General features: G+C 48.2%; 1 protein-coding gene across 2 annotated transcripts in view; it reads right to left on the minus strand.

Annotated features, from left to right (window-relative positions):
• The window catches only part of LOC123582953 (myocardial zonula adherens protein), an 88,951-nt gene extending 84,194 nt beyond the window's left edge, over nucleotides 1-4,757 (minus strand). Inside the window, exon 1 of one of the 2 annotated variants that reach the window (XM_045449610.1) lies at nucleotides 4,571-4,757. In XM_045449610.1, the coding sequence (XP_045305566.1) occupies nucleotides 4,571-4,636 (66 nt within the window). In that variant the 5' untranslated portion in view covers nucleotides 4,637-4,757. The remainder of the gene's footprint in view (nucleotides 1-4,570) is intronic. The other variant, XM_045449611.1, reaches the window with a different exon arrangement.
• Between the last annotated feature and the right edge of the window lie 16,242 nt (nucleotides 4,758-20,999).

The raw sequence follows: 20,999 nt of genomic DNA on the forward strand, positions 1-20,999 counted from the left end.
TATTTGGAGGCTTTCCCAGAACCGTCAAACTCTTCACCTGGGCCAGCACTCACATCCATCTGTCACCTGCTTCCTGCCCAGGTGAGCCAGAGGCAATGGGCTGGCTTTAGCCCAAGCTTCTCTTCCTGGTTTCCTGTTTGCCAATTGAGTGTGAAGTGTGGCTTCTTTAGGACCCTGATGACACACACCTCTTTTTACGTACCAATTACACCAGGCCTGGGGAGGAAGGGTCCCTAACCCCTCTCCTCAAGTAGTTAATCACAGCCAGTGGATGCAAGCAATGACAGGGTGCACAGGCCACTAGGGGAACACGGAAAAGGAGAGTTCAGATAGGCTTCCTGGAAGCTGCCCCTTCATCAGAGAGGCATGAAAGAGGCAAGGAACAGCATGAAAGGTTTGGGAATGGCAAGAAATTTGGAATATTTGGAACAAGTGTGGGACGGGAACAAGGAAGCCTAAGGCCAGATCAGAAAGGCCTGAATGCTAAAGTAAGGAATTTGTAGCCGCTGCTGGCAGGACAAAGGGGGCTCCTGAAGCAGAGTCATTGGGCTCTGTATTTTGCATTTTAGAAAGAGCACTCTGGCCTTAAAGTGTAAGTAAGAGTCAGCAGCGTGACTGAAATTTAGCACCATCCCTCACCTCAAGCGGGGCAGAGGGAAATACCCCCGTGTGACTCTTCCGTGTGCTTGGAGAACACTGCAACTGTTCCAGGCTGGGAGAGCTCACTGCGGGAAGCCCTAAGGCCATGACGCAAGTAATTGCTTCAAGTATTTCAGATGGAACCTTTTCAACATGGTCTCTGGTTAGTTAGCCCTGGATCCACAGCTCCTTGAGCTCAATTAGACGATTTTTAAGGCTGACTGACTTGAAAGGCTTTTCCAAGGGATCAGAAGCCGAGCATCTGGGTTTCTTGTGTGCACACTCAGTGCAGACGAACCATGACACAGACCACATATGCAGCCCTCCCACGGGGCACTGGAGACAAGGAACCAGCCAGAATCCCACTCCATACCCTCTGCAGGACAACCAAGGGATCGCTATCTTGAGTTTCCTTAAGAGTCTCCAAGACTCAGGTCTGTTCGTCCTACCTCTGACACAGGAAGATGGGTGAACCAAAGCACAGATGTCATACTTTAGTGGGAGAGGCTTTTGGGCTAAGCCCTGAGGATGCCAGGGTTCCAAAACTTTGCAACTTGGTCTGTCAGGGGCTGGCTCCAGGAGGCCCTGCTGGAGAGCCAGCCTGCTTCCTGGGTGCAATGGGCCCCCTACCCACCCATCCCTGGTGGGTGCTGCAGCTAGCTAACTTCTCCCAGACACCCGATGCCATGTCCTTTCCTACAGAGCCCACAGATACAGAAGTTATCCACACAGATGTTTCTGTGAAAAGGAAGTGAGGTAAACACCTGTCTGACCCATTCAGTGGCCACGTAAGGAAAATTCTTTTGAGCCAGTCAGACAGAAATGGGACCTAGGAGAGTGTGCATTAGTGAAGGAGGGATAACTGGCAGGCCAGCTGGGTTTTGACAGAAAAAGCCCTTGCCAAATAGAAAGAACTATCAGCAAGAGCAGGCTACAACACAGTCGTATCCTTGTGGCCTTTTTGGGTTTGCCTCTGTTTTGTTTTTCTTTTTACGAGCCACCCAGGGGCCAGGATACCGGCAACACCAGCCAAGAGTCTCTTATTATCAAGACAGTGTGATGCTGGACGAAACTCTTGACAGATGCATGCCTCTCATCGCCCCGGCTCAACAGCTGAACCAAAAGTATTTGGCTGCACAAAGCAACACGTGCCTTCCCCCCGCAAAGAGCACAACCTGGCCACACAACTGACCTTTCATGTCAAAGGCTCATTTAGTGGGATTAACTTCATTTACAAAATTCCCTTCAAAATCATGAAGCAATGTCCATAGTTTCTTTAATGTTTCCCCCCATTCTCTAAGGTCATCCTTCCATCCATGGTTCTTCTCCAGCCAATCTATCTTCCTGTTGTTGCCACAGATAAAACTATTTTTAGCGCGCAACTGAAGGTAGGGTTGTTGTTTTTTTAATTTCACAACCCGTAAATGGGTTGGCATCCGTAAATGCCACTCAGAGCTTTGCTTATCAGCTGACAAAAATTACTCTCCCACCAGTTTTCCCCCCCCCCCCTTTGAGAGATGATTTCAGATAAAAAGGAAGTACAAATTGTAGGTGGCAGCCATTGAACAAGGGATAATTGGTGACAGTCTGGTCTGGCTGCACCTCCCTGGCTGGCTGACTCAGAAAACTCCCTGTTCAGTGTCAGCTGTCACCACCATTGCTAGTTTACTTGAATATCTGGACCAACATAGCCTGGTTCCTCTGCAGTCCCTAATTTGGTAAACTCTTTGGACAAAACAGAAATGCTATTTTGATGGCTAGCATGTTCTTGTTTAAGACCATCACTTGTCCAATAACAGCCAAGAGGAAAGACAGGATGATACAGAGTTTATTGACAGACTTTCAACTTCAGGAACAATTGCCATGATTACTTAGTCTACAATTTTAATTTCAAGACATCCCATTCTTATCTTTCCAAGAAATAAATGTTTTTGCCCTAAAGAAAACGCAATGTGCCATTATGATACAATATATACCAAGAGCTTCATTTAAATGAGTGTTATTTCCTCCTTTCAGTGTCCCATTGTCAATCGCCCCACGAACTCCTATGCACCCTTCAAGACTGAACTCCAGTATCTCCTGAAAAGAGAGGTCTTCCTCAGATGCTTTGGGAAGAACCCTTCCTGTTAGCTTCACCTGACTTTGTTCACAATGGACCCCACTATAACAACCATCACTTTGTACGACGGTAGTCTGTGACAATGACTGCCTCCACGGGTAGAGTAGGCCCCAACACCTAGCCCTGTATCATCCAGAAGGAAATCTCTAAGTGTTGTTTAAAAAAATCAAGCAACAGATCGTATCTTCTCACCATGCCCCCCATACACATACACATAGGACCCGTGGCATTTGCAAATCATGAGCAGAGTTGGAAATCATGAAGGGAATCCTAGAACCTGTAAAAATCTTCTTTCCTGAACAAGTACACCAGTACTCATGCACTCAGGACAGCCCTACATGGTGATTCAGCTCCCTGACCCCTCTGGTCCTAGGTACTTTGGTTGTCTTATTCAAAAGGCAAAGCCTTTCCAATAGTCTGTCCACTGTGCTACTTACAATGAAATACTTGAAAGTGAACATTTGAGAAAAACAATCTTCAGAAGGGCTACCTAGTACACTAATCACATCTGCAGTCACCCACTCTAGCCACCCATCTCTGGAGGAGGACTGGACTATTCCATGCATTCTGGTCCCACCCGTGCCTCTGTCTAGGCCCAGGGCTGGTTTTTCAGTGACTTCATTCTTTCTCAATCACAATTGTGTTCCAACTGAGCAAGCTTTCCATAGAAAAAAAGGCAAATGCCTGTCTTGCAGTAAGGCTGGGACTGTGATTGGAAACCCACTTGGACCCAATGGGGATCTTGCTTTACAAAGCTAATAACTGAGAAGCCAGAGTTCTGTCAACCCTGGGTGTCTGGTGTATACACATGCACACACATACACACACACGCACGTGTGCACACATCTGCCCCCCTCAGAATCCATCACCTGGCCCACACCCAAGAGTAACACAGGTCTTCCTTCTAGAGCTAAAGGAAGGCAGCACATAAGGGGACTGCTAGTCACCTGGTTGAGGTATGGAAATGTAAACAGGTATGTCTATGAGACTAGAAGATGGGAGTGCCGAAGGGGGTCCTGGCTTGGACTTAAGCATCTGTTTAGCTAAAACTTGGGGAACATGATAAGGGAAATCTCGACCACTGAAAAGAAGCACTGATTGATAAATATGAATATTATGAAGAAGGGATGAACTAAAAAGCCACCGCCCAAGGCCCTGGCAGTGCGCTCTGAGGCACTGATCTTGGAAGAGATACAGAATGGGAAAGATACAACAGCACGTGCCTAGCATCTTTCACAAAGCATCTGGGGAGGTGAGGAAAGATGCAATATTTAAATCAGAATGAACAAAGTGGTTTGCATAAACCCAAATCCCACACCACTGAGCTCCCAGGTGTCCAGCTGCTGATCTCTACCTTGTCAGGCGAAGCCTACCTTGGCTAAACTCACTCCAGAATCGGTGTTATTCTATCACCAGCGGGGACCAGTGACCTTTGCTTTTAATCGCTGAAAGGAGGCAAATTTGGGTGTTAAAGGTATTCATTACCTGTGAGTCTCAAGTAGGCACACCACAGAAATTGTTTCCCTTGCTTTTTAAACTCGTGCCGCCAATAAACGTGGCCTGACAGAGAAGGCAGGAAGGAGAGGAAATTTCTGGGAATTCCACAAAGTCCCCTAAGCCCTACGAGCCGTTGGCTGGGCATCCAGAGAAGGGTCACGGCCGGAGCTGGGACAGGACGGGAGAGTTGAGTCCAGGGTAGGGCGTCGGGGTCGGGGCCCCGCTCCCGCGCGTCCCCAACGCCAGACCCCGCTACAGCCGGACTGCCGGGTCGGGGAAGCGGGACGGCGGCGGCTCCCGCCCCCAGCTACTCACCCTCCTGCTGGGCGCCCCGGCGCCGCCGCCCGAGAGCAGGGTGACGGTGGACGTGGAGCGCAGCATCCCGCAGCGGCGGCCGGCGGCTAGCCCGCAGCTGCGCTCCTCCGGGCAGAATAAGCGCGCCGAGCCCGCCCTGCGCGGGGGCGGTGCGGCCCAGGAGCTGCTCCGGCTGCGGCGGGGAGGGTGCGCGGAGGGGCGGGGCCGGGGGCGGGGCCCGAGCGCTCTCGCCCGACCCGTCTAGCTGCATTTTCTACCCAGGGCGCGGACCTGGCCAAAGTGGAACGCAGTCCTCGGCTCGGGGCGCTGCGCCCGCCTAGGGTCTGTTCAGGGGCGGGCGGGAGCCCTGGACCCCCTGGACGCCCAGGCTCTCCCTGCCGCCTGCGGTGTCAAGGTCCACTTGCCTGTTCATCTTCACAGTACTCAGCGGCCCACCGCCACCCCACCCCCACCCCCCCGCCCGCCCCAAGAGGCTTCCTTCCCCATCCCTGGAAACTTCACACCGTGTCATTCATTATTTACTGAGTGCCTACCGTGTGTCCCTCCCAGCAGCCGACACAATTGACTGGCGCTGTCTGTCCTCATGATGTTTGCAATCTGGTCGGGACGCCTAGAATAGATGACAGGTGTGGGTGCTTTGGTAGAAGAGGAGATACCTATGGGAAAAAACAACCCGACCCTAGTTGCTGGCCTGTGCAGGAAAAGACCTCTAACAGAGGTGATGAGTAAGCAGGAGCAAGCCAGGTGTAGAGTGTTTATCACAACTGCTCATATTTATTCAGTGATTACTGTGGGCCCAGCTGGCAAGTGCTTTGCATGTATTACCTCATTTAATCCTCACAGCCACTTTCACTTAATCCTATACCCCTATTTTGCAGATGAGGACATTGACTCACCAAGAGACTAACACAGCAGAAGCCCCACCAGCTGGTAGGGGCAAAGCTATGACAGACCCCACAGTCAGCCCCTAGTGCCTTGCTTGTCCACTCTGCTACGCCCTCTAGTAGAGTGAGGAGCAAGTTACAGACCAAAAGAACCGGTATGTGCAACGATGGGCACAAGGCAAGAGAAGGTACAATATATTTTTAGGTGCTGAAAATATCACAGTGCAAGGGGCCCTGGTAGAGGCAAAGGTAGAGAAGCAGCAGGATGCTGAGACAGAGAACCTGGTGTCCTTAGGCAAGCGGTTTGGCCCTTACCCTGAAGATAAAGTGTCTTTCAGCCGGGGAAGACAATCTCCCTCCACTCACTCTTCAAAGCCCAGGTCAAACACTGCCTCTCCATCAAGCTCTCCAGGACCTTCTTGCCCTGAACACTTACACTCATGAACCTCACAGCTCTTTGAGATCTTGTATTCTGTTAGCGGTGTGTGTGTGTGTGTGTGTGTGTGTGTGTGTGTGTGTGTTCCCCTTCCCCAGTGGTGAGCTTCTGGAGGGTGAGGGCCAGGCCTTGCCCTTTGCTAAATCCCCAGTGAGGCCCCAAAATGAAAGATGCTCAAGAAATGTTGCTGAATAAGGTTCCAAATGCTCCTGTGAGACTCACTCCTTCTGTAGATGAGGAAACAGGCGAGAGTATCTAAGTGACTTTCCCAAAGTCACATATTCTGTCATCATCACCACCATAGCTCTGCCTGCATTCTAAGTGCTTTGTATGCATGTTCTCATCCAGGCCTCACCATGACCCAAAAGATGGAGACTGTTCTTGTCCCCATTTTGCAAATGAGGAAACTGAGGCTCAAGGACATTAGGTTAATTGGTGAATAGACTGGGACCAGACCTGTAGTGTTCTAACTACAGGTCTATGGCTTTTTTACTACCCTCCCATCCACCTACCCTTCTGAAAAGAGGTCATTCATGAGAGATCTCTTCCCATCCTACTTTCACAGAGCCCAGTATTCTCCAGAGAGTCTTGTAAAACTAAAAACTGGGTCTGCCCTTCAATAAATAACGGTCAGAATGTGGCTGTTGAAAGCCAGCATGGGTTAGAAATATCTTCATGGTTATCTTGGTAGAAAGAAGCTAATGATTATTGTTGTTTTGTAATTTGCCCTGAGGAGAAAGGAAATGGGCTGCCATTCAGACAGAGCCCAAATAGCCTGGCATCATCAATGTTTATTTATATTATGGCAACCACCCAAGTGACCACCCAGGATGGAGTCAGCATTTGAAAGGAAGTGTGGTCCTTCCCCCCATCTACCCAAATCTTTTCCATATTATTAATATAATACTTTCCACACTGTATTATAGTTTCGTACAAAAGCGGCAGACTAAACACCAGCTTGTGAGCTCTTTGTTGTAACTGGATCTTGTTTACCTCTCTGCCTCCCCAGTACCTAGAACAGTAACTGGCCTGTTGGAAGTGCACACTAAATGCTGAATGGATGAAGAAGTTAGAGAGCAATACTTCAACTCACTCAAGGTCAAGCCAAACAGAAACCGAGATCCTTGCCAACCCAGCTTCTAGGGTAGGCTAGGGTCTCCAAGCAGTTTGCCAGCTGAAGCAGTCAGACCCCCAGGATTATCCCAGCTAGGAAAGCTCCCCACGTTGGCTTCACTAAGGGCCATTATGGGCAGATACCACAGCCCCTCCCTGCCAGCCCAACCCATATGGAACTGCAAGAGAGAGGAGAGTGGGGAACCCCCAAAATGGAAGAGGAGCAAAAGGAAGGAAAGTGGGAAGACAGTTCAGGATCGAGGGATCAATGCAAAGTGGAAAAGTGGATCTAAAATGGAAGCAACATCCAAACAAAGTCATAGTCACAGGTTTCTATGAAGAGTTCTGGGAGAAGATAGAAAGGAAAGATTGACTCCTTTCAAAGGGGAATCAAAGCTGAGAACTTCTGCCCTGGCCAGCAGTCCTCCACGGTCTGCAGAACTGAAGGATTGGAAGGGACCAGGACATAAGAAAGATGAGCATAGGGCTCTGGGGTGGAGGGTCACCCTCTTCCCTATCGACATGGCTCCAGTCTACTCCGAGCCCACCCTGAGCTTTGGTGACCAAGGATCACTGCTTGGGGATCACGGGAACAGGAGCTATGACAGAAAGATCTTAGCTGCCACCCTTCCCATCCACAGTACCAGTCGCACACTCCTAAGAGCTGCCCTGAATTTCCCTGTGGAAGCACAGGCCTATAGAAAATTCTAGATGTCTGTATAGACACCCTTTATTTTCTTGAAATCAGTCGCTGAATTGCCCCTCCTTCTTTTGCCCTACTTTTAGAATTCTCTCTCATCTCCTCCCAGCCTCTGCTTTCGGAATTGTCATTGCCGCTCTCTGCTGAACCCTCTCCAAACTCTCTATTGGCATCTTTAGTTGAGGGGCTTATGGTGGGACCCATTTCTCCAGCAAAGTCCTGAGAAGCAGAGTCTGTCATTATCTCTGGGCAGAAACAATCAGAAAGTGAATCTCTGGACAAGGACACAGAGTAGGTGAGCCCAAGCAAATGATGTTTTGTGTCCCCCTCACTCTTACATCTCTGAAGCTTCCCTTTTTTCCCTCTGCCATTCAGCTGTCACAACATCCCAGAGTCCTGGCATAGTCTCCTGTTCTGAATGCTAAACAGAGGCTAAACTTTCACAATAAAAGAAGGACACATTTCCAACCCAAGGATAAGGGTATTGAATTATAGAGCCCCTTTGGATAAAGTAGGACAAGAAACACCTCATATTCACGGGGTGTCAGAGAAGCAGAGAGCAGGCCCTAGAGATAAGGAAAGCAGACTGAGAGGAACCCAATACCCTGGCCAAGTCACCCAGATACACAGCATTTATCAACCTGTCTAGACATGGGGCTGGCACCTGCTGGTGGCCCACTCAGGGGAATACAAGTTTATTGAAAATAGTCCTATACTTGCCAGTTAACCTGTGAACAAACGAACCACTGGCAGAGCAACAATAACCCAACTCATTGAACAAATATGGACCAGGGGCTTACTGTGTGCCAGGCACTGGGGACACAGAGATGAATAAGACAGCCCCCATTTTCTAGCAGCTTCCTCTCAATTTGGGAAGAGAGACAGATACTTAGTAGAGTAAAATGATATCTACCATATCTACAACACTCACGGCATTTGAAAGTGTCGAAATACATCAACGCATTTAATCTTCCCAGCATCTCAGTGAGGAAGGTGCCATTATGTCTCCTGCTTTGCAGATGAGGAAATCATACCGCAGGGACATGAAGTGACTTATCCATGGTACCAACGCTAGTAAGTGGTAGAGCTAAGCTTCAGCCCAGGCAACATGACTCCAGAGTCCTTGCGTTTGACAGTTCACCTCCTCTACAGAGGTAGAAGCAGACGTGAAGCACTGTGGGCAGAGGAGAAGGGGGTCCAAGCTGCTGCAGCAAAGAGCAGAAAGGCTTCCCAGGGAAGGCAGCACAGGGGCTGGCCCTGAAGAATAAGGAAAAGTCAGGACACTGGGGCTGAGGGGCCAGAGAGTCTGGGAGATACATGTTAGCCAGTTTAGCTGGAATTTCGGAGCAGAAGGGATTGGCTACTAGAGGTTAGATTGCAAAGGGCCTTGAATACAGCTGAGAATCAATCTGTGGGTGATGGGGAGCCACTGAAGGTTTGAGAGCAGGGCAGTGATGTACTCAGGCAGCAGAGAGACCAGTCTGGATGGAAGGCAGAGACTCCAGAGCAAGTATTTTGGTGCCTACTGATATGGTATTGACACGAGATAAAGAGGAACTGTGCTAGGGTAGTCAGCAGTGGTGGAAAGGAAAGGAGGTAACAAATTCAAATGACAGAAATTTAACAGAACTTAGTGACGAACCAGAAGCTGGAGCATTTTTGTGAACTGTAGGTCACCCTAGTGAGTAGTCAACCAATCAATACCTGTACGGATGCTGAGGGAGAGGGAGTCAGTGGGGCTTCGCTGTACATTAAACAGAAGGCGTCGTTCTGGCTTTTCCAAGTAGTTAAATGGGCTTGTGGTAGAAAAGTTGCAGGTGCAAAGGCGGAAATCTTACGTATTTATTCTTTCAGGAAGACAGCCTACTGACAGTCTTTAAGAGGAAGTGAGCTCCACCCAATGTCAAAAAAAAAATCATAACAGAAGGAATAAGTCAGATGAGAAATGTTAAAGGAATTAGGGACCTTCCTGAGCAGAAAGGTACAAAGAACATCCCCTTTTGTAACCATGTGCTTCCTTTCATGAGTAATTTAGATTTACCCATTCAATTCCCAATCAGAGAACCAAAAGGAAAAAGAAAAGAAAAGAAAAGAAAAGATTTGCCCCAAAGCTTCTGAATTGGTAACTTGTCAGTGAATCCCATTTGGACCAATTAAAATATGTGTAATACCTGTATTTGAATCTACACCAAAAATGAAATAGCTAACTTACAGTGGAAAATATTTGTGTGCTTTTTAAAAAATAAAAGCGCCCTGAGATGTTTATGTAGGTATACTCATGTAGAACATCTGATACATCTACTTATGCTATGACTACCTTCTTCTCCCAGAAACAGACTCTGAGCCAAAGATCCATATGCTTACTGAGGAGCTGCCCCCAGAGGAAACCAGGAAGGGAGTGGAGACACAGGAAGAGGAAGAAGGAAGCAAGGGCACCATTTTAGGGAAAGCTCCAGATCCAGCCTGATCCCATGGACAGCTCTGGGGTATAAACTGCACCTCAGAGTTAGTCCTGCCTTAAGATAAAAAGGTGTTTGTACTTCTACACTAGCCAGTCATTCCGTGGTACGGGGGTAGAGGGTAGGAGAGGTGTATCACTCCAAGCTCCGTGGTAGTCTGGAAGGGCAGGAACCTCCATGTCTATAGGAAATCCTCTGAAGGTCACAGGTACAAACTATTAGCATCAGAACACATACTTTAAAAAGCTGGGAAAGAGACACAGCTGGTAAGAGGGCCAAGAAGATTTAGGTGGGCACCAACTGCGTCCACTACATCATGTAATATATCTATATAAAACCTGGCTATACATACAGATACCAAGGGTATATAATATGTCACTGCTCAGAGTAAAGATCTCTGGTGCAACAACAACCATAAACCACTGTGTGGCCTGGAGAGTCCAGTTTAAAAGAAAAAAAAAATCCCAGTGTGAAAACAGATGGTCTGAAAGATTCAGAGGAACGCTCAATCTACTGAGGGAAGAGGCAGGATCCAAAAGATCAAGGGGCTGGAGAATCTGACAAGAAGGAATGCCATAAGAATAAATCTATGGTTCAAAGTCAACAATGGCCCCAGTAGCAGACACAGGAAACCCAGCTCAGCAGCATCAGGTGCTAAAGATACCTGTGTAACTCAGCTTGGCCAGTAACTCCACAGAAGCCAATCCTCCCATGACCCAGAACACCCCATCTAATTTCACATTGCATTCAGAGGAAGGCAAGGTCTGGACCAGAGAGGCAAGGGGTCCTTCTCTGTGGCACTGACCCCGCCATGCCTACAGTGTGGCCTTTGATTCTGGTGCCACAACTAAAAGAACATGGACCGCCCACATGATTCCAGAATAACCTAACACAGATGGTCTGTGAACTTGGCACCAAATAATGGGGGATGCAGGTGACACAACTGGGAATATTGTCTCTAGAGAAGGAAAGACATGGAGACATGTTAGGTGACTCTAAGTCTGTCCTTGTGACAAGAACAGTTATACGTGTTCTGTGTGACTCAAAGTATAGAAGGAGGCCCAGTAGGTAAAAGTTACAGGGAGATGGGGTCCAAGAGCCAGAGTGAGTGGAGGAGAGGGGATAGAGGGCAGAACTTGGGGTGGGGGGAAGTGACGAGCAGGTCCTGCTCCAGAAGTAGGCAGGGCATTCCCTATCACTCCATCATCAGTCCCCAAGCCTGCTGTGCACTGAAGCCACTTGGGAACTTTCTAGTAATACATTTCTGGGATGACAACCAGAAATGCGTATTCTAATAAGCTTCCTAAACTTTCCCTCACGCTATCACCCAGCATTTGTGCTCGGACCAGTGTCTGGAACCACAGGTGAAGACATCTCACCAAGGATGACTAGAGGGAGCCCAGATATCAGGTGGGGAAAAAGGCATAGAGAAGATGAATGCATTCCCTTCAAATCCTGGACATCTGTGGCCCTGGGACTGTGGGATTCTAGGTTTCACAGCAGAGAAGTCAGTATGAAGAACACTGTTCAATAGAGAGCAGGGGCTTGGAGCCAAACAAACCTGAATTTACACTCAGGCTCTGCTATGTATCAGCTGAGGGGTCCTGGGCAAGTCATTCCTACTTTCCAAACCTCACTCTTCTCCCCTGTGAAATGGGAGGTCACCCTACCACCTCGGAAAGTTGTTGTGGGGCTTGAATGAGAGTATAGAATATAAACGAAGAGTCTATAGCACGTGAGGTCCCTTCTAAAGAAAAGCATGAATCGCCTGGTCATGAAAGAGAATGGAACACTCCTCAGCTTTGGGACAAATTCTTCAAAGCAAATATATTGGATGCTCCGTACCAATGCTGATGTAAGACATTCAGAAAAGAATAAAAGGCATTCTTTCCCTATATGTGGTTTGCTCAATTAAGAAAGATTAATATAGAGGGGCACCTGGGTGGCTCAGTCAGTTGAACGGTGACTTCAGCTCAGGTCATGATCTCGCAGTCAGTGAGTTTGAGCCCCATGTAGGTAGGGCTCTGTGCTGACAGCTCAGGGCCTGGAACCTGCTTTGGATTCTGTGTCTTCCTCTCTCTCTCTGCCTCTTCCTCTCTCTCTCTCTCTCTCTCATTCCCTCTCTCTCCCCAAAATAAAGAAAAACATTTGAAAAAAAAGAAAGATTAATATAGAGAACTTATCTACCCTTAGCATGTATGAAAGAGGATCATATAACTTCAAAACAAAGCAGCATTCATTAGCTTTTAATGAAGACCAACAATACTCGTTAACATGTTTTCGGCCTCTAAACTTCCAGTGAATTCATGCCAGCAGGCTTCCACTATAGGTGCTGAGGCAAGTATAACATTTACTATAAGACTTGACATGGGGGGGGGGGGGGCGCCTGGGTGGCTCAGTCATTTAAGCATCTGACTTTGGCTCAGGTCATGATCTAGCGGTTTGCAAGTTCGAGCCCTGGGTCGGGCTCTCTGCTGACAGCTCAGAGCCTGGATCCTGCTTCGGATTCTATGTCTCCCTCTCTCTCTGCCCCTCCCCTGCTTATGCTCTTTCTCTGTCTCAAGAATAAATAAAACATTAAAAAAAATAAAAATAAAAAGACTTGACATGGGGATATGAACAATTCTCTAAATACAGTTTACTCTGCTCCAAGTACTCACCTGGTGCCATCCCGTCTGCAGGGGTCTTTCTGATATGCCAGTAGTCAGGGCCTGAGGCAGGGCCTTTGTATGTGGTTGTTGTGAGGGTTGTTCACAGCAGCAGGGCTTCAGGCTGTGTGAGCTAATGTTCCCCTTGGTAAGCTGTTCCCCCCGGCATAGGGTTGTGTCCACTGGAGGAAATTATGCCATTTCTTAATTTTTTTTTAATTTTATTTTAGAGAGGTGGGCGGTGGGGTGGGGGAGTGGCAGAGGGAGAGACAGAGACAGAGAATCTTAAGCAGGGTCCATGCTCAGCACAAGCCAGATGCGGGGCTTGATCCAAAAGACAGCAGATCATGACCTAAGCTGAAATCAAGAGTTGAACACTCCAACTGCTGAGCCACCCAGGTACCTGAAAGGATGCCATTTCTAATCCACACACAGCCATATGGGCTAGGTGGTCCTGCCTGGAATGGAAGAAATGGGGCGTCAGTTATTTTTGTGAAAGATCCCCTCCCTACCAAGAAACCATTCCTGCCATAGCCTTCTGCAGTTCAGCTGATAGAGATGCATTCTTCCAGTAGCTCAAGCCAGAATCCATGGAGTCCTCCCTGATTTCTCCCTTCAATCTCATACCTTACCTTTTATCTCTTTACCTTTACCTTCAAAATATGTCCAGTATCTAAACTCTTTCACATCACCATCACCTCTCCCATGGATTCTTGAAATATAGCCTCCTAGCTGGCCTTTCTGCTTCTGCCCCTGCCCTCCCATAGTCCATGCACAACACAAAGGCCACTGCGATCCTTGTAAACCCACAATCCTGTGGGCAGGCCCTTCCAGTGGCTTCACAGCTCCTCCTACAAAAGCCCAAGTCTCTGGCATTTGGTTTGTGTCTGTCTCTCCTAAGATCCAAGGTCTACGAAGCCACGGGCTTTAGTCTGTTTTGTTTGTTCCGCTAACCCAGAGTCGGCACCAGTGTGCCTAGCACTGAGCAGGCATCCAGTAGAGCATTCTTGAATAAGTGAGTGGTCTTCACCATGGTCCCCAGGGCGACACATACGCAATCCGTGCAAGGTCCCTGCACCTCTGGATGGGAGTGGTGTTGGTCTCCATTGCTCACAGGATCTACAGAAACATCTACCTCTGGTCCACACCTCCCTCTGATTTGGCTATTTCAGCCTCCTGCCCTACAACAGGTCAGCTCATGCCCTCCCCTTCAGGAACAAATGTCACCCATCTCTCATAAGGCAGAGCTTTAACGAACAGAAGGAACTCCTGATTTTAACCTACACAAAATTCCCTACAGCAGGGGAATAGAAAGGCTGGGGAAAGACAGGGGAATAAGGAAAGGTATCTACAGCAGGAAAAGCAAGGGACAAATTAGTCACTCCATCAGTTGTGCTGGGACCCGCTTTAACACATGACGGTGCTCATCCCCATCCCTCCACCATCCCCTCAGTTGCGAGTGAGCCTTTGATGTCAGAGACTCATTCATCAGCAGACACCTGTGTGTCTCCCAGATGCAAACAGTGATCAGTCCAGGTGCCGATCCTCCAAGCCCCGCTTAACTGTGGTGACAGGGCAGAGGGAGGGGGAGGGCCTGGGGGGCTGCTGCTTCTTCTGTTTCCTGGACACATTGCCTCTCTCTCTGCCTCCCACACAAACATGTCAGCTCCCTCTCAGCCAGGGTCGTGTCCCATGACCCTCCTTGACAGCCACTCAGCTCCCCATGCGCCTTTCAGAGCTAGGACCGCGGGAGGTGGGGGGCAGGGGGGGTCAGGGTCACTTGAGCCCACTTGAGGTGGATGGGTTGGGGACAGGACAGGGTCTGCTCACAGGGGCAGCAAGGGAACTTCAAGTCTGCGTCCATCTGCAGGGGCAGATGAGATTGAGTTTAGCTGAAAGACAAGGAACAACTTGCAATCATAGCCCGAGACCATCCATCAGGAGCAGGGAGTTGAAGGTTAAACAGCTGTACGTTCCACCAGGTAGGCTGAGACCAGCAATGAGGAATCCCCGGAGAGGTCAGGGAGGGAGGCCACCAGGGAGCTTCAGGGCTGCAGGCATGGAACCAGGCTCAGGATAGATGACCAATATGTCCTGGTTTGCCTGGGATCTTCTCGTCTCAGGCACTAGAAGTCTCTGGTCCCAGGAAACCCCATCAGTCCCAGGCAAACCAGGACCAGAAGCAGGGAGCAAACCCCAAGAGCAAGGCCAAACCCTGGTGTGTGGGAGGGACACAGGGAAGACACAGAACAGTGACTCCAACAGAGTGACCCAGGCAGAAAGCCCAGGTGTAGGAACCAGGACAGATGACAGAAATTTGGCTCAGAAAGATGTGAGGTAAAGTGCCATCAAGGAGGTTAAAAGGTATTCCATTAAAAAGAAAAAAAATTTCCATACTCAAAAAAATTTAAAGAATTGAAGTTAAAAGTAGGCATATTTAAAATACAACTTATTGCCTTAAAGTAGATGGAACATCTTCCAAAGATATGTAACTATGCAGTGTTCCCCTCCTCACCCTTAATAACTCATAGGTTGAGCTCATAGGAAGCTAGCAAGACACAAGCAGCTGGGGAGACACTTTTCTAAGGCAGCTTTCCAGATAAGAAATATGCCTAATCTGGGAAGAGAAGTTCACACGGAATCTGATTATGTAGGTTAATAATTGTCAAGCTCAGAGAGATCGAAAGACCAAGCCTCAGTTCTAGATGGCATAGCCAAAATTGAGCTCTGCTGTTTCCCACGGTGGTGAGTCTAGACTCATCCATTTATCAGAGGTTAATGTGCTGCAGCTGAGTACAATTATTGGTCATAACAAGTGCCCCAGCTGGAGGCCGGCTTCCGGATGACCCTTTCCCCAGAGAAGAGAGGGTTCCCACTAACCCAGGAGTGCGGTGAAGAGAAGCCACTCATCCCATAGCCAGATCTGGCATTAAACACTGAACAGGTGTGCAACGAGGTAGAGGCCCCCCAGTTGTGATTTCTATGGCTTCCACATTTAACTTGACCATGATTGGAGGACAAAAAGCTGGGTTTGATCCGATAGGGAGGAGAAGTGCAGAGGGTTCTGGAACAACGCTTGAGTGCCTGGCACCAAAAAATCAGTCCTTTTTTAAAAATTTTTTTTAATGTTTATTTATTTTTGAGAGAGAGAGAGAGAGAGAGAGAGAGAGAGAATGGGAGTGGGGGAGAGGCAGAGAGAGGAGACACAGAATCGGAAGCAGGCTCCAGGTTCTGAGCTGTCAGCACAGAGCCTGCCACAGGGCTCGGACTCACTAACCGTGAGATCATGACCTGAGCCCAAGTCAGACACTTAACCCGCTGAGCCACCCAGGCAACCCCCTGGTTCTTATTAGGTATGACATATAGACTTTCCTAAGGACTGGTGGAAAGACTAACGACGATGGCTTCCGGTGATGGCTCTGACGCTACCTGTCTTGACCTGAAGCCATGTCCCCTCTATGGGGCTTCACATCTACACGCAGTAACTGAGGGCCTTCAGGCTGGACGTGCTCTGGGCTGCTTTGTAGCTGTGACATCCAAAAGCCTTGATAAACCAAATCATCCCCAAACACTTCCTTGTTATCTACTCAAGTTAGAAACTGCCATTTTCTCTAAATCACAAACAATCTACTCTTATAATGGGTCAGCCCCAGGGGCACCTGGGTGCCTCAGTCAGTTAAGCATTCGACTCTGGATTTCAGCCCACTTCACAATCTCTTCATTTGTGCTCTGCACTGACAGTGCAGAGCCTGCTTGGGATTCATTCTCTCTCTCTCTCAACATAAATAAATAAACTTAAAAAAATAACAATGGGTCAGGCCTCTGTGGCATTGGGCAGTATTGCAAGCTAGGTTCTGGAGAAAACTAGATACAGGTCCTTCACTGCATTTTCAGTTCAAAATGCAGGAGGAGCTGCCTGAACAGTATTTTCGACACCGCCCCACATCCTGCAGTCTGGCAGGCTTGGACTATTTTGACTCTCTGGAACACACTATATACCTTTACCTCCATGCTTCCACAAGTCTTAGGTCCCCTGGGACACACACTCTGAGGTAGGCACGTGTGTAGGACAGGTTCAGGGGTGCCCCAAGGAGACATGTCTGTCCTGGAGTAGGGGAAGCAGGACTGGTAGAGGGAGAGCCTGCCCTGTGATATAGTCATACCACAGGCCTTGGCAGATCCCATGGGGCGCTCTGGAGCTAGGATGGCCCTTCAGAGCTGTGCTCAACTGAGGCAAGGGGGCTGGGCCTTTGTACCCATCTATAGACCAGTCCCCTAGGGAGGAGACAAGGGCAATTTCAGTGAGCTGTGGACACCTGGGAGGACCCTGAAATGGAAGGAAGGAAGCAGAGGGGAAGGCCTGGGGGCAAGCGGAGCCTGGCTGGGAGAGCAGTGTCCTGCTTCAGATGTCATTAGTGTCTTAGCCCTTCATCATCTTTGCGGACGTTATTTCCACAATGATCTCTGAAAACACTATCCCAACAGTGTTTATTATCTCCGCCAAACCACATTCTCAGCGAATAAGAAGACAGACATATCATAAATGCCAGCCGTTTCCTCCCGCCCCAGTTTAGATTTCAGGACAATGCGTTTATTACTGTTGCATCATGTGGCCACCACATATAGGAAACAGTCTGATTAGAGGGGGCTGGGGGACCTGGCTCGCCTGCATCCTGTCTCCCACGGAGCCAGACCCAGCCGGATACTCCACTAGAAGCCCACTTCCGCCTTCTCTATCCCCTCCCTCAACAAAACCATCCAGGAGGAAAACGTTTTCCTGTCTTGGGTGGAGAGAGAACTTTGTCCTCTATATGAGGGTGAAAGGGGAAAGTACACCATGAGTGGACACTTTCAACTCTCCATTTTTCCTTGTATTGTATATTTCAACACAGCCTGCCCAAACATGGCTCTGTTCAACGTGTTTATATTCAGATTCTGGGTATTTTATGTTACCGTCACTTTATTTCATTCTGCCGAAAACCCTACAGGGTACAAACAAATCTGACCTTGCCATGAGCTAAAACTCCTTAAAGCATCACTGTCTGTTATAAATACTTGAATAAAAGAAATCCTCCAAAGTTCAGCTGGCCTGCCATTTCATTGTAGATGGACAGTTTGAAATGAGGATCAGGATAGAGACCACCTTCAGACTAAACCAAAACTAAAAACCAAAATAAATAAATAAAACCAAACAAATAAATAAAAACCAAAATAAATTGCATTGCTTGGCAGAATGACATATTTTCATTTGCTTATTTAGCCATCTAGTCATTTACTAACTGGATGGTAAATGTATCACATACATTGTGTGGTATTGTATGTATTAAGTCCTTTAATTGTCTTAGGGCTGTAGGAAATGCAAGGATGTGTAGGAATCATCCCTTGTCCTGGAGAAGCTTATGGTAGAGAAGTGGGCTGTGGAGAACAGGGGCTGGGATGCATGAAAGAATTATTCATTTGAGCCTAGGATGGTAGCAAGATCCGTAAGGCGGGGAGAATGGCGGGGAGGGTGGCTGTACATGGCACCTGTGTTGCCCTGAATTTTGCCACTACGCTTTGTCCCAAAGGCACTGTGGAACCATTGAAACATTTTAAGCAGAGGAGTCCCACGGTGCCATATTGGCACCAGACCGTAAGTGGCACGCCGAGACTACAAACAAATGAGATTGAAGGCAAAAGAGTGTGGCTTATAGAATCATGTATCCCTAGCTCTCAGCACATCCACACAATAGAGGCTCAATACATGTTTGTTGAAGAATGAATGAGTGCATGGAGGTGTTTCAGAATGGCGGAAGAGATGGGACCTCTGGAGATGACAGGAAGTGGGGCCTCATGAAGTTTAGGAAATGTTTGGAATACCCATAATGGGAATCCAGGAGTTAATAAGCAAATGATGGATAAAATTATTGCCAGGCGGCTCAACAGCATTAGTCATCAGGGAAATGCGCATCCAAACCATAACGGGGTACCACTTCAAATACACTGGAATGGCTATAATCAAAAAGATGAATAATAACAAGTGTTGGCAAAGATTCGGAGAAACTGAGAACCTCCTCGTGTGTTGGTGGGAATGTAAAATGGCTCAAAGGCTTTGGAAAACAGCTCGGCAGTTTCTCAAAAAGGTTAAACATAGACTTTAACATAGGAGCCAGCATTTCCACTTATGATATATACCCAATAGAAATGAAAACCTCTGGCCACTCACAGATCTACATACGAGTGCTGACAGCAGCACCATTCATAATAGCTAAGAAGTAGAAACCACCCAAATGTCCATGAACTGATAAACGAATAAACAAAATGTGTTATATTCATACTGTGACATTGTGACTTATAATAACAAGTATATATTTGGTCATCAACCTTATTTCTGGCAAGAAGCCCCTAAAACCCTTGGAATTTCCTAAGTGGAATTTCCTAAGTCAAAATGATGTCTTTTGTGATGGTAATAAGGTGATTTGGGGACCTTACCTAAGGCCGAGGCTGTTATGCCCAGAATTCGTGATCCCCAAAGACCACCAGGGAGCCGAGTCCAATGCAAAAGCAAAAGAGCCTTTATTCGAGCTAGCTCGAGCTCAATCCCCTACCTGCACAGACGCAGTGGTGAGATACCGGGGAGAGAGCGAGTTTCAAAAGGACAAAGGTTTTATTGGGGCCTAGGGGCAGTTGGTGAGGTAATGGCTGTGGCCTCAGCCGATTGGCTGGGGAAGGGTCGTGGCTTCGGCCGATTGGGAGTCCTGTTAGGCAGGTGGAGGGGGGGGTTACTCAAGGGGAGGAGGCGTGGTCAAGGTGAAGGACACAGAACAAGATGGAGTTGGCCGGTGTAGGCCCGCCCTTTCAAGGCCTGATTGCCAGGGTAACCAACCTGAGGATTCAAGGGCTGGAACTTTCGGTCCCACCCCCTGACCTCCAGGAAGGGGAGAGGAGCTGGAAGTTGAAACAATTGCCAGAGACCAATGATTTAATCAATCATGGCTGTGTAATGAAGCCTCCCATAAAAACCCAAAAGTGTTTGGAGAGCTTCCGGGCTGGTGAACACATGGAGATTTGGGGAGGGCACCATGCCTGGAAAGGATTTGGAAGCTCTGTCCCTTTTCCCTATTCCTCGCCCTGTCCTTTTATGGTAAACTAGTAATCAAGAGGTGCTTTGGTGGCTCAGTCGGCTGAGAGTCGGACTTCAGCTCAGGTCATGATCGCCTGCTTCGTGAATTCGAGCCTCATATCAGGCTCTCTGCCGGCAGCTTGGAGCCTGCTTAGGACCCTCTGTCCCCTTCTCTCTACCTGCCTCTCCCCCGCTTATGCTTGCTCTTCTCTCTCTCTCAAAAATAAATAAACATTAAATATATATATTTTAGGGGCGCCTGGCTGGCTCAGTCGGTCGAGCGTCCAACTTCGGCTCAGGTCATGATCTCACAGTTGGTGAGTTCGAGCCCTGCGTCGGGCTCTGTGCTGACAGCTCAGGGCCTGGAGCCTGCTTCGGATTCTGTGTCTCCCTATCTCTCTGCTCCTCCCCTGCTCACACTCTCTTTCTCAAAAATAAATAAAGATTAAAAAAATTTTAAATAAATGTGTATATACACATAAAATAAACTGGTTATTAAGGAAAATGTTTCTCTGAGTTATGTGAGTCACTTTAGCAAATTAATCGAACCCTAGGAGGGGGTTGTTGGAACCTCCAATCTGTTGCCAGTCGGTCAGAAACATGGGTCGCTTGCAAATGACGTCTAGAGGAGGTGCAGACAGTCTTATAGGACTAACACCTAGGGCGCAGGAGTGCAAGAGCATCTCGCTCCAGGGTCCCCCAAACAGACCAGATTGTACCACTGGCTGCTGACAAGATCCAAAGGCAGAGAGACGAGCGTGGGGTGGGAACAAGAATTTATTTCAGAGAGGCCAACACCGGAAGATAGCGGACTATCTTCTCAAAGACAGTTTCTAAAGTGCTGAAAACACTTCCAGGTTTATGTGAGGAGAATGTGGGACAGAGGTCGGTGGGTACAGGAAGGTAGGCAGTACAGGTCAGGCGGATCACTGTCTCGAAATCACAGGCTACCTCAGGGCAGTCATTATTGCTGGAGGGGGTACTTTTGTTTTCCCTCCAGGATGCTTTGCCCGCTGGTCTTTTGCCTAAGTTAAGAGAGAAGCTGGAAAGACTGAGGTTAAAATGCAGTAGTTGAAGTCCTCTTTCA

This window comes from Leopardus geoffroyi, chromosome B3 (genome assembly GCF_018350155.1).
Source record: "Leopardus geoffroyi isolate Oge1 chromosome B3, O.geoffroyi_Oge1_pat1.0, whole genome shotgun sequence".
Taxonomy (NCBI): Eukaryota; Metazoa; Chordata; class Mammalia; order Carnivora; family Felidae; genus Leopardus; species Leopardus geoffroyi.